General features: G+C 44.6%; 3 protein-coding genes across 3 annotated transcripts; 2 read left to right on the forward strand and 1 right to left on the reverse strand.

Annotated features, from left to right (window-relative positions):
• The first annotated feature begins 1,855 nt into the window (after positions 1–1,855).
• LOC6543661 lies at positions 1,856–2,783 on the forward strand. Its single transcript, XM_001972924.3, has one exon. It carries the CDS (start codon positions 1,924–1,926, stop codon positions 2,533–2,535), a length of 612 nt encoding a protein of 203 aa, XP_001972960.1. The 5' UTR covers positions 1,856–1,923; the 3' UTR covers positions 2,536–2,783.
• Positions 2,784–2,973: 190 nt separating this feature from the next.
• LOC6543662 lies at positions 2,974–4,605 on the reverse strand. Its single transcript, XM_001972925.3, has one exon. It carries the CDS (start codon positions 4,603–4,605, stop codon positions 2,974–2,976), a length of 1,632 nt encoding a protein of 543 aa, XP_001972961.2.
• Positions 4,606–7,166: 2,561 nt separating this feature from the next.
• On the forward strand, positions 7,167–7,996 carry LOC6543663 (NADH-quinone oxidoreductase subunit E). The gene has a single exon (XM_001972926.3). The coding sequence runs from the start codon at positions 7,242–7,244 to the stop codon at positions 7,956–7,958; it is 717 nt and encodes a 238-aa protein (XP_001972962.1). The 5' UTR covers positions 7,167–7,241; the 3' UTR covers positions 7,959–7,996.
• The last annotated feature ends 5,028 nt before the right edge of the window (positions 7,997–13,024 follow it).

Here is a 13,024-nt window from a genome sequence, read left to right on the forward strand (position 1 = left end):
ACATTTAGGATGGGCGAAATGGGCGAATTTGCTGCTGCGTTGACAGCTGCAATCCGAAGACGTTACCCGGCACATATCCATATCGATATCCATATAGCCATAACTGTCAGCCATGACTGAGTGGCAGCAATTGGCAGGGGAGAGCGGCAGCCGGAGATATCGTGGCACTATATATAGGAATCTCCAGGGATTGGAAGGCGGACTACATCCACTCATCTACTGGCAATGGCACAATGCAGCATATTCCAGTGAATACAGCGCTGTTCAAACAAGTAGATGTAATTGCAAGCCTTTGAAATATAAATACATTCCAGTAATCTTTAGTAAACATAATTGTGCGGGAGGAGATAAGTTGCAAGCTTGGCACATTGAACTACTTAAACTCAATCTTCCTCTTTTTTTTTTTACCTACTATGTGAGGTAATCTTTATATAATTTAGTATTAATGTCCTTCTGCACGACTTCTAAGGCATTAATTTTTTCAAGCGAAGAAGAACACTATCCGTAGATTTTTCGCAGTAAACTTGAAAACATGTCTTGAAGGAAAACTGCTAGTATTTTGAGCACTAATGCCGGGCATGCATAATCCGTCTGTGTAGATATGTGTGGATACATAAATCGGGAAAATGTCGTTACAAATATTTTATAACAGGAAATCCGTTATTTATACGCACATTGTGCTGCCAGTGGATGGTGGCATGAAAATGGGGTTGTGGGGGTGTTGCAAGATGGGTGGCTGGTGGCTCGGTGTTGAAGGAGATCAGCAGAGTGCAGAGGCAGCTTCAATCGGCACTTGACAAATATGAATGAATGTTGTTGCCAGTCGTTCGCAGGTCCTGTGGTCCTGAAGCACCCACCAATCCCTGGAAAACAGCTACCCCACTGCACCCCTTCCACCCGGAGACCATCAATTGCCTGATTGAAGCGACAAAATGCAAAATCCTTATGAATTGGCTACAATTTTATTTATTATTACTTGTTCTATTTGCTGCCTTGCACTCCGAGTATTGCACTGCGCAGAATTATTTCAGTACCCTTCTTGTTATAAAGTTATTAAATATTAAGCAAATGTAACTTAAGAGTCCATCTTTCTTTTAAATACGAAGTCTTAAGCTTCATGCTGTATGCTACAGTATAACAGTTGTTAGGTTGCAACTGTATCTAATACTCTTTTCTATCTGCATTTGAAAGCGGGTTCTGCCCTCCTTCCCGCCCCGATACTTCATCCCTCCAGCTCCCTCCAATACATATTTCCAATCTTCTCCAGCGTCCTCACAATGGAGTGCAGCTCTACCGACGAACGACTTGTTTTGAGCCAAACAAAATGACGTTCCCAAGGCGATTCCATTATGATGGCCTGCAAAATGTTGGCAAATTGCAAAGGCGTAGTTGATATTGGCTCTGAGTATTGTGTGAAGAAAGTGCCAATGCCAATAGCGTTGGCTGGAGCAACCAGATAAAAAACAGGAGCCCAATGCCAATTGATTAAGTGCTGCGAGTGCAAAAACTTGCGATATAATTTGAATGGTCAACTAATAATTGGTTCCTTGCAAAGCAAAATTATATAAATTCGTGTTCTTACGACTGTAATTTTAGCCAGCTTAACTGGCTAATTCAATACAATTAAAATGTATTCCATAGTTTAAATACTTAAATTTAAAATTCCAACAATAATTCCAAAAATTCCAATAATAATAACATCTTCCAATAAAATCTATAAATTCAGAAAATATTGAAATTTCTCGTTTGCACTTCCACTAGCTGAGTAACGGGTATCTGATAGTCGGGGAACTCGACTGAACCATTTTTCTTGTTTTAAGATCTATCTAGTTTGCTGGAGGTAAAAGTATTGTATATTTTTCGAGTAGGTTTCAAAATTTCGAAGTTTGTACTTGGCTGAACACTTCCTTTCATTTAATCTTAATGGCTAAGATTCCTAGGAGCTGGAGGAGTGTCCTTCTACTGATTCGGCTACATTACCAAGTGGTGGGCAATATCGCCATGCTCTGCCTTCTTGTGATGAGTATCATGGACTACGGGTACATCTACCATGAATGGGACCTCCTCTGGTGGTGCGAAATGCTGGGGCAGAAGCAGATCACTCCGCTGGCGGTTTTGTTGCATATCGGTGGATTCAAGGTGGCTATTATCCTGATTCTCACGCTGTGGAGCTATACTAGAGGAGCTGGCAAGGATCAGGAGGGAAATGAGGACATGCCCATCTCTTTCGTTCGCAGGCGGTACAGTCGTTTTCTTGTGATGGTCCTGCTGGCGTCCATGGACCGGCTGCTCCAGCACCACCCACGACTAGATGACTTCCTGCAAAATCACAAGGATTGCTTCGAGGCAGTGAAACAGTTCCGCTGGAGAGCACGAAAGCTCTTTGAACGCACAGATCTGCAGCTCTGTCTTCCACTCCACGAAGTTCTTTCTGTGGATGATCAGCAGGAGAAGGAACTCCTCCGCCTGGGTTACGGCGAGAAATTGACAAAGTTGCGAGAGCTGGACATCTACAAGATGGTCTACAAGCACTAAATTTGTTTTGGGAATAGGACCGTTGCCAACCGATTTAATAGTTGACGAACTTTTTAATTGGGTTTTGGCTTGGCTGTTGTTAATTTCACTTCAAAAACATGCTAATTTAAGTGGCATACGCATGTGAGGCTCCAAAGTTCCCAAAGTGAGAGGTCCCTTGCCCTGCTTCCTTTTTTGGAGTGATATGATTTGGGACTTTTAAACTTTAGAAAACAGATTTATTGTAAACATTTCGACTTTTAAGTGTATATCTTTTACCGCTGCATTTATTAATGATCGAAATCTTACGTAAAAACTGGGGCTGTGTAAAGAATTTAAATTATCTACGAATCGTTCACCCATTGATAACATAAGAGTAAGTCAATTAAGTTACTTTTTCTTAACATTTCTATCTATAAATAGTAAGATTTATCTACAGTTCCAAAAATCTCCGTGTTGCTATCGCAGGAAGATGCCAGGCTGTTCCGAGTGATCGTAGCTAAGAGCCTTGTGATGTTCAGGTAGCAAAGGGTTATAACGATTCATGGGTGGTGGGCGCCTGGGAGCTGCTCCCATTGGTTGTGGTCGAGGCATTTGTGTGTCAGGATCATCTCCTTCTCTGCGCCAGTGACCCACAGGACGAAGCTTCACGGGCGGAGCAGATCGTACCGGACCCTGCTGGTAAAAGTGCTTGTGAATGGTCACCGGCCTCAGGGCCAGCTTAAGCTTCTCCTCCTGCTTGTGGGCCAGCCACCTGCGGCGATCGAAGGCGTTCACGTTTCGTTTGACCCCAAACACCAGATGCAGGAAGGGCTTGACTAGCACACTCAGAGCTACGAAGCCCAGGAATCCAAAGACGGCGGGGGAGATCAGGGTGAACAGGAAAACGCCCAAGGTAAAGGGGTTGAGGACCGTGAAGAAAGCCACAAACTTGACAAATGGATACAGCACCTGGCCGACGTGGCTGAGGTACTCCTTCTTCTTCTTTTTGAAGATGCTGTTGTGTCTCAGGAGATACTTGATCTTGCTGAAGGGACGGTAGGTGGTGGTCACCGTATGCGGTTTCTTGGTAGTCACGGCGGCCAATAAAGCTGTGGGTAGAGTTTGAACATGCATCTGGTTAGCCGGAGGATATGGATATCCGTGCGGATGGGGGTGGTAATACGGTTGCTTGGTGGGATTGGCGAAGATCAATTGAGCCGGCTGGAAAATCGAGTGCTGCTCGTGATCCTCGGGCTTTTGCTGCTTCTTCCGCTTCCGCTTCCGCTTGCCCTTCTTCTTTTTACCGCCCTTGTACTTCTTCTTCTTGCGCTTATTTCGCTTCTTCTTCCGCCTCTTGCGGCGACGTCGGCGGGTCCGTTTCCGGCGGCGGCGAATTCGTTTTCTTCTGCGGCGAATGCGTTTCCGTCTCCGCTTTTGACTTTCCTTTGCGCGGGATTGCGGTTTTAGCTCGGCTTTGTGTTCAGCAAGGGGTTCCGTGGATTTTATGGGTTTCTGCACCAGATAACCGTCTTTCCGATCCTTTTTTATGAAATCCTCCACAAGAGTTCCCAGAATATGAAAAGGCTTAACGGTGGTGGTGTGCTTATCCGCCTTGATCAGGTCCTTTTCAAGTGTTTGCAGCACATGAAAGGGCTTTATGGTTGTGGTCTTTCGTGCATAAGCCTTTTGATCCTTGTACAATTCTTCCAGTATATCGAAACTAGCGTTTGAGTGGGTTTGAAGGCGGTTAGCCTCCTGCTCCTGCTCCCAATCCAAGTGCTGGAGGATACTAAATGGCTTCACAGTAGTTGTGCGCCGCCATTTCGCCTCGAAGTCCTGCTGCAGCTGATCGAAAACATGGAACATGGGCTTCCCCCGCACCAGGACACGCCCTTTGAACTCCCGGCGAGGCGTGGCCGGCAGCAGTTGCGCACACAAAGTTTGGTATATTTTTGCAAAATTAAAAACAGGGGTAGCCCGGCCGCTAAACTCCAACTTTGCTAATCCATCACGCCCGTGGCTGCGTGCCTGGCCACAGTTTTGTGCGAACAAAATCAACAGAAATATGGCAAAGTTGCTAACACTTTTGGCACTTCGTCCCTGCCCCATTTCGATTCATTTTGCCGGCGGAGAAGTCCTTTTTTCCTTCTTGGCTTTGAGATTGAGTTTGATGTTTGATTTAATTTCAGCTTCCACTCCAACGCTGGCCAACTACAACTGAAGTCCGGCTCATGGCCACTGCCACTTCATCAGCTCGGAAAGTCGGCAGCTCGGATGGTCGGGAACTCGCCAACTTGGCCAACTTGTTGAGCTTGTCGACCGGGTCAAAAGGGGAACGGGCGCCCATTTCACTTTTCGCCGACTCTTGATTTCTGAATTCTGAATTCTGAATTCTGGTTTCTGTTCTGGTTTGTTTTCGCTTCTCCCCAGAGTTTCTTTGCTTGTGGCTCTCGCATAAAAGTAAAATTTATTACTACTTAGTACATTATCAACGGGCTCTGCTTCTGTGGGCTTTCCGGGTCTTTCCCCCCATCCATGCTATGACAAATTCCCCCAAACAGCCGAAACAACTTGCAAAGCACTTAATTATGTTTTGGGCACAAAACCCGAAAACTGCTGCCCACCAAGAGCCAAGAACCAAAAACCGGGGAAAAACGAGGCCGAGACTATCACAACACGAATTATGTGAACTGCCATGCAAAAGACTTTGGAAAGTACTTGGTGGCCAATTGCAGTTCCCATTTTGTTGCCGCTTTTGGGGACTGCCAAACTTTTGCCGGGCTTACATGCACACTCGCATGCAGATTTATAGGTACTCCTGTGGGTCAGAGACCTCTTAAAACTACTCTTGGACTTTGGAAGTCATAAATACTAATCGGCCTACATTCTCCAGGCTTAAAACATAATAAGCTGTTGTACACCTTTCAATTTTAATGCTCGTTGACACTTGGAATTCAGTATTATTTTAAGCCTTTACTTTAATTCATTTTGCTTGTGATTTGCCATTAGCTATTTGATATAGAATTGGTTGTATTTCTATCATTCTATGTAACAATTATGGTGTGTAATATATTATGGACTCCGGTGCTAAATGTATGGCTTGGCAGTTATTAGAATACTTTCTTTTAGGCGATAATAAACTAGTTACGAAATTTAATTGGGCTGAGGTGGTTTGTGGTGTGACATGGTGCTTTGTGGAAACTATGGTAAAACGCAGAGCTAACCATCAAAACAATAACATTATCTCGGACTGATCGGCAATATATAAGCACCTAATTGACTGGGAAGCTAAGGCCAAACTTCTTAGTTTGGCCTAGTGACCCGTCTGAATCTCGTACTCCACGTCTAGAGAGGCACGTTTCTTTTCCACGGTGGATCTTTGTCCCTCCGGAATAAACGCGGACACTATTGTGGTTCAGAAAAGTCGTGGTCGTCGTTCAGGTCCACGTTAAACAGATAGATACCGACGCCAAAATCCGGAAACATAACCAGGCCTTTTGACCAGTCATCGACGACCTTATGTGGTTGGATCTGAAGCAGCTGTATCTCTGGACAGTTTCTGGCAGGGATTTGACTCAACGGAGCTATTTTCAAGATGGTCGAGAACAAGGTCGATTGAGCCTTCTGCGTGGCTATAAAATTGTTAATTTTCATGAGTGTTGACAGGGGCTTCGTTCTTTTTTGCGGCAACATGTGCTCCAGTTCCTTGATGTTTCCCATTACATGAGCTTGCCACATAAGCGTTATGCTGTCTGCAGGCGATGCCACTTTGAATAGCCATTATCCTAATTGTTTATTATGGATTTCGATCGCATACTGAGCTGGCATAATGTCTGCGTTTTACGATCTAATCCGCTGGGCCTAAGCAGATGCACATTATTAAAGCGTAATAAAAACGCCATAAATGAGCCAAGGGACAGGTGTTGATAAGCGAGTTCTGGTATCGTTACTATTGTGCAGGAGTGAAGTGCGAAATGCTCGGGGAAATGGAGTTGAACCTGTGCTCTTGACCCCACCCATGAACCTGGTGCATTGGACCTGCAGCTCTGATATTGACAATTAAGAGCGGCATGCAATTTGAACAATTTGCGGCAGGAGGACTTGATTGGCATGCGGTGACCTCGCTTTGCGGATTCACCACCTCCACGTTGTCATGACGAGCAGCTGGCCAACTCAATTTGATTGCAACTTGGCCACAACACACTGACTTGCGGCATAGTTAATAGAGAAATATTACATAAAAAAGTGGCAAGGATATTACGAGCTCGGCTTGTGTGGTGAACGCAATAGTTTAAGGGTTTTAATTAACCAAATAGGAAATACATCGAACAGAATCATATTTTGATAGGTACTTTCCACTGCCAACTAGTTTCTATAGACATTTTCCTATTTTAAAAGTCTGTATTATTAAATTTAGTATCCGTACAGGTATTAGGTTTGATTTAATTTATTTATGGTATTTTTCTCTTAGATTATTTACCTATTTGCATTTCACTCCTCGTTTACCATTTAAATATAATTAATTTGATGTTGTACGACATTAAACATATTTGTTTTCATTAAATATGCATTCAATTGACAGCGATATCATTTATTTGATACTCGATATAATCACAATATTCCCACTCAAAACGTATGTGCTTTATGTATTCCGAGAGAAGGATGTCAATGCGATAGGAATTTTAATATTCGCCGTTAGGCGACATTATATACACAGAGTAAAAGTACGTATATATTCAACGGATATGCTGCTCTTATCTCGCTCCATCCGCGCCATCCACCTGGCAGCCGTATTCCGCTCCGGAGCCCAGATGGATGCCACTAAGATGCGCAAGACGCTGAAGTTCGAGTTCTCGAAGGACAACCAACGGAGGGTGAAGGCCCTGCTCGCCTGGTATCCGAAGGCGGAGTGGAAGGGAGCACTGCTGCCGCTCCTGGATATTGCCCAGCGGCAGCAGGGATGGCTATCGATCAGCGCCGTGCAGGCCGTGGCTGAGACCATCAAGATAGATCCGATGGAGGCCTTCGAGGCGGCCCAGTTCTACACCATGTTCTTCATGAAGCCACGCGGCAAATATGTGGTCAGTGTGTGCACCTCGACGCCCTGCAAACTGCGTGGCGGCGATGAAATCTTTGAGGCGTGCAAGAAAGCCCTGAATCTGGAGCACGGCCAGACCACGCCGGACATGCAGTTCACCCTCAAGGAGGATTACTGCATGGGCGCCTGTGTGAATGCCCCCGTTCTGGCGGTCAACGATGACATGTACGAGGACCTGGACGAGAAGAGTCTGGCCAGCATCCTGGCAGATCTCCGCAATGACAAGCTGCCGCCCGCTGGTCCGCGCAATGGAAGGTGCGCCAGTGAGCCCAAGGGTGGACTCACCACCCTGAAGAGCGAGCCACCGCCGCCCGGCTACATGATGCAGAAGCTGCCAGATCCGAAGACCAAGAAGTGTCAGTAGCCATTGATTAAGACTTAAAGCAATAAATTCCGCCTGCCTTCGGGAAAGCAATTCGCCCAGACAGCCAAAGGGGTTCGGCGGCCAGGGGTCGGAGGTCGTAGGTCGGAGGTTGCAGCAGGCCAACAGCTGTTGTTTTGCTAAGCTCCTGCCCAGCCGCGTCCTGTATCCTTGCGTCCTGTGCTTTCGCCTCCGTTCGCTGCCGCTGCACTTTATCCGTGGCCAAAGGACATGCCTTCGAGTTCTGCAGCGTTGGCACAATAAACAGACAGTGGCAATGACAAAACAACGGAACAACACAAGATATGGGGCAGGGTAGAAAGAGTCGGCACCGAAGGCGTATGCCCTTTCCCGCTTTAAATAGCAGTGGCATACAGTTTCCCATGGCGCTTCACTTGCTTAAATCACATAATGTTATTATAGTATTATTCGTGCACAGCTTAAAAACGCAAAGTAATTCTTATAATCGGATTTTGTGAAGCAAGAGAATTCCTTTTATGCGAGTAACCGTGCGGGTATAGGGCATAGCCCAGCCCCATGTCCTGTCAGCCATTGCAGCAAGCAATCAGCTTCGGTCTTGTCCTTTCGCCTTCGCCCCTCGACCACCGCCTGTCGGCCACTCCCACTCGCCGCTTGCCACTCCCGGCGGCCACTTCCCCTTGACACCGACGCCCCCTTGCGGTTTGACCCGGACCCGCACCCGAACCCGGACCCGGCCTGCATTCTAATAAAATGTTGCCAGCAGCGAGCAGCGAGCAGCGAACAACTGGCAACTGTGAAAGCTGGCGGCGATGGCAACAACCCGATATTGTTTTGGCCAAAATAGTTTTAATTGTTGCCAGCTCCCCAGCAGCTTTCCATCGCTGGAGGAGCAGGTCCTTTGGCACTCGCACAGTCAAATTACAATGGATATTTTTCAGTTTTCATAAATCTGTTTGTCGCCCCACTTCAATGGCCATCAACAAGCGGTTGCCAGCTAGCTCGCCCACATTTTCCCATTTCCCAGCACATTTCCCCAAACCTTTTCCCCAAGCCCCTCGCCAACACCATTTCCCAATCCGCATCCTCTCACCGCCTGTCCCTGCGCGTGGTGTTGAATTTTTAAATGAAAATGTTGCTATTGAAAGTTTTTAATTTGTGTGCGTGCGTTTTAATTTTATTTCGCGTCGGTGATATAATCATCTCATGGGGTCCCATGACTTTCGCAGGCTTTTTGCCATTGTTTTATGGATTATGTTGATTGGTTTTTTCTGTGTGAAATCAAAAACTTTAATTTATTACCTTTGAAATAAACCGTGTTATGCCTAGACATTTTTGAAACTTAAAGCTCTTTATCCAGAAGCGCGTATGTGAAATAGAATATTGTTAACCAATTTTAATTAATGCATTGGTTGATGGTATGGTATTTAGTTATTGTAGCGTATACGGATCTCTTAAATAAAATAATTGATTTGTAGGAGCTGCTTTTATTAGACCGTTCTAAGAATATTACAAAAAGAAGGCCTCAACATCAATCGAAAAAACATTTCTAGGCAGTTTAAATGTGCAAATGCCACTTGACTTGCGTTTCAATTACTGTTGTATGTCACGTAACCGGAGTGAAACCCGTGCTAAATGAATTACAATTATACCTACTTAAAATTTTGTGTACGATCTGTGTAGCATTGAATGGACTACTTTGTATTTCTAATTGCAGCCTAGGGTGTGTAATGTTCTGTTCGACAAAGGCTCCACTCATCCAGGCTTTCGTTAAGTTGTCCCCCGACACTCCCACTTCCACACCCACTTCCAGTTCCATTTCCACCTCCCACTCTTGAAAGCCGGGTCGCATTTTGCGTGATTTTCGCCAGCAAAAACGGCACCTTTGGGAAATTAATATCCTTTTTGGGCCGGGGCACGAGGCGAGTCCTGTAGCAACAGGAGCGGAATCACGTGGCTGGGGCGCGTGAGCTGCGCTCGAACTTTGTGCGGCCACGTTGCACGTCCACATCCCCCCATGCGCCCCCCCATGCATCCCCCGGCGCCCCTCCTGCCGCCCCATGACCTCCAACCGCTCCATCTGCTCGATCCGCTCCAGCGCCCAGGGGTTGGGGCTTTGTTTTAGTTGCTGTTGCCGTTGCCGTTGCTGCTGCTGCTGCCGTGTCGTTGACAACTTTTGTTGCCTCGCACCGCTTACCGCACTCATAACTGCTGGCAGTGGTGTCCTTGCCGTTATCCTCGCCAGATTCCATGGCCTTTGACCGCCCACTACGCTTTGCGTAACTGCCCGTTCTTTATTGCTTTTCGTATTTTTTTGCACAATTACTCTTTACATTATTACATTTCCTACTGCTGATATACACGCATAGTTGACTGAGTGCGGACCAAAAAGGATGCTCCAAAGCCAGAGCGAAATAATTAGAAAGCATCTGGGGGCGGAGGGAATGCGGAATAGGAGGCGCCTGGTGGCCACTTCCAATTGCCACTTCTGTGCATCTGAATGAGTTGCATTTTAGCATTTCTCTGCTTTCGCCCCGCGGCTTTGTCGCCCTCGAAAAAAGTTTTCATTTGCATGTTTTTAGTTAATTGAATTTATGCAGAACTTTCCGCTTTGGTGCTCTGGCCAACGGCATTTATATAAGCGCCAACTGGCTCAAAATATTAAGCATACGCCCCGCAGGTCCGCAGACCTTATTAGCTGCGCTTCAGCTTCGGCTCCAGCTATGGCCTCAGCTTCAAGTTTCCATAGAGCTCTGACTCCCGGCCAAAGCCATTTAGCGGGACGACTGACTCTTTGACTCGGCCAGCTGCGGATGGCTTCCCCTTGGTGGCTTTGATTTCCTTTTATGTGCCAGCCGTAAAGTCCAAGGACTCGGGAACCGAAGGAGCTTCAACTTTATTACATTCCAGAAGCAGGAGCATCAGGATCGCTGGAAGCCATGTCATCAGCTGGCCATAAATGCCCCCACTACTGGCCCCCGGCCCATTTCCTACACAAGGACCAAAACTTTCAAACGTGTGTGCAGCTCTTCGGGCTTCGAAATCAATTGGTTTTGATGTTTAAGAAGGATTTCGAAAATATGATGGAACATGGTGCACACAGTTGTTCTTAAAAACTAAAAACTATAATTGGACCATGAATATTTTTGTATGCTGATTTCATTTAAATATTTTGGAGCTCATTAACTGCATTAAGCTGTGTTATTTTTTCCTAGGTTTCTAGATAACTTTAAAATACTTGAAATGAAAAATAATTTGCAGTCAATGAATACAAAGTTACTGATTGCCATGCTTATTTAATTCGTGACTTCCCGGCATCTTTAAAATGTACTTACAAGATCTGCATATTTCCATATAATTTTCTATATATTTTTTTCCATAGTTATAAGTTATTTCTTAGCGTGTACCCTCCACACATGGTACTGCGAAGAATTGACGACTTCTTGGTGCGTTGTCAGCCGCATTTAAATTTGATTTTTATTAAGCAGAGAAATCAAAGTGAAAAATTTATCTGCTGTCCCGCCCATAATGGTTGTATATCTGAGCATGCCAGGAATATTTCAGGCTATTTTCCCCGCTCATCCACGGCACAGACTCTCGTATATAAAAGCAATTTTATTGCTCAAGTTGTGCTGCTCGATAGGATAAGCCCCTCATTTATGCCCGTTGCCCGGCAACATGTTGCCGCTGCTGAAGTTGCCTCGTTCGGTTGCCGTTTCCCACACCCCCGCCCCCAGATTCGTTACGCCCCCGTGTGGGCGACGTGGGAGTGGCAGGCGGTAACTATTAAAGTGCTGTTAACTTTATTATTTCGAGCACTTGTTGTATAATGTGGCAACGCTGTCATGGCAACTTTGAGCCATAGTTTGCTGGCAGAAAAACAAAGACCAACAGGAACCAGGACAAAAACAGGAGCAGGAGCAGCAGGACGAGAAAAACATGTCGGAGATGGGGGGCACGAGGAGCCAAGTCATAATTTGTCAAAAGATGCTTGGCAAATATTTGTTACAAAATACGTTTTCCATGCTCAGCTTCCCCAATTCATAACGCAAGTTTTCCTGATGTAAATTCTCGACGTGTTTCCCCCCACAAAATATATTACTTTTAAGTTTATTTTTCACAAGTGGCTTGGTTAGAAAAGTTACTTAATACCGGTAAAAAATGTTATTAAAGTTTTTATCTTTACAGCACGCCGCAATTTAATTAAAACATCAAAATTATTAGGTATTTATTTGTTTCAGATATGTTTTTTCAAGTTAGTTGATTGGTTTTAAATTCCGTAATAGAATTGTGTATTTATTGCATTGGAAATAGACTAACACGTGCCATTCTCCTGATAATTTTTAGCTGTACTGGCATTTGTGAAATTTAATATTTTGCATCGTTTTGATGTCTATATCCTTTTGAAAATTATGCAATTATTAGTACATATTTAAACGATTTATTAGAAAATTGGCATTGATGGTAATCGAGATGTACATTTAAAGGAAGTCATATAATTAACTAGTGAAATGCACAATCTCCTTGACCGTAATACCGATAGTAATAATTTAAAAGTGATTTTTAACTAAAATGAATATGACCTCAAGCTGAAGTCCGCTGGGTTTTTCCAGAATTTACGTTTTGCTTAATTATGGAATTTAATATTCTGCAAACCTCAGAAAGCTGCTGACGGCAAAAACTTCAGAATTTTATCGCAGCAGTACAAATTTTAATTTCCTTGGTAAAATGTGTCAGAACTGTTATGTGTTTAAAGACACATAACTTAATATGGTAAATATGTAAATGACAAGCTTTGAATTTCCTCCTGAATTACATTACATTCTTACACAACAAACCAGAATTTTAAATTTGAATAGAACTTTTAATGCACATTTTTGCTCTGGCTGAACAGTATCGTATGAACCAATTTCGTTTCAATAAAATGTACACTTTAGTGGTGATTTGGTTGCCGAGTTGTATTCTTATTTCGAGCCGCGATGCCCAGTCGCAACCCTTGAATATTGAATATCAACAAGAATTGCGTTTGGACAATCATAGCTAAAAATCGAATTAACCAAATATTTATTTATTTTCGCTTCGCGGCGCAA

This window comes from Drosophila erecta, unplaced genomic scaffold (assembly GCF_003286155.1).
Source record: "Drosophila erecta strain 14021-0224.00,06,07 unplaced genomic scaffold, DereRS2 tig00000021-arrow-pilon, whole genome shotgun sequence".
Taxonomy (NCBI): Eukaryota; Metazoa; Arthropoda; class Insecta; order Diptera; family Drosophilidae; genus Drosophila; species Drosophila erecta.

Bases quoted from the DNA above. Each gene is read 5' to 3' on its own strand.
- LOC6543661 (XM_001972924.3), top strand. From the start codon at position 1,924: ATGGCTAAGATTCCTAGGAGCTGGAGGAGTGTCCTTCTACTGATTCGG.
- LOC6543663 (XM_001972926.3), top strand. From the start codon at position 7,242: ATGCTGCTCTTATCTCGCTCCATCCGCGCCATCCACCTGGCAGCCGTA.
- LOC6543662 (XM_001972925.3), bottom strand. From the start codon at position 4,605: ATGGGGCAGGGACGAAGTGCCAAAAGTGTTAGCAACTTTGCCATATTT.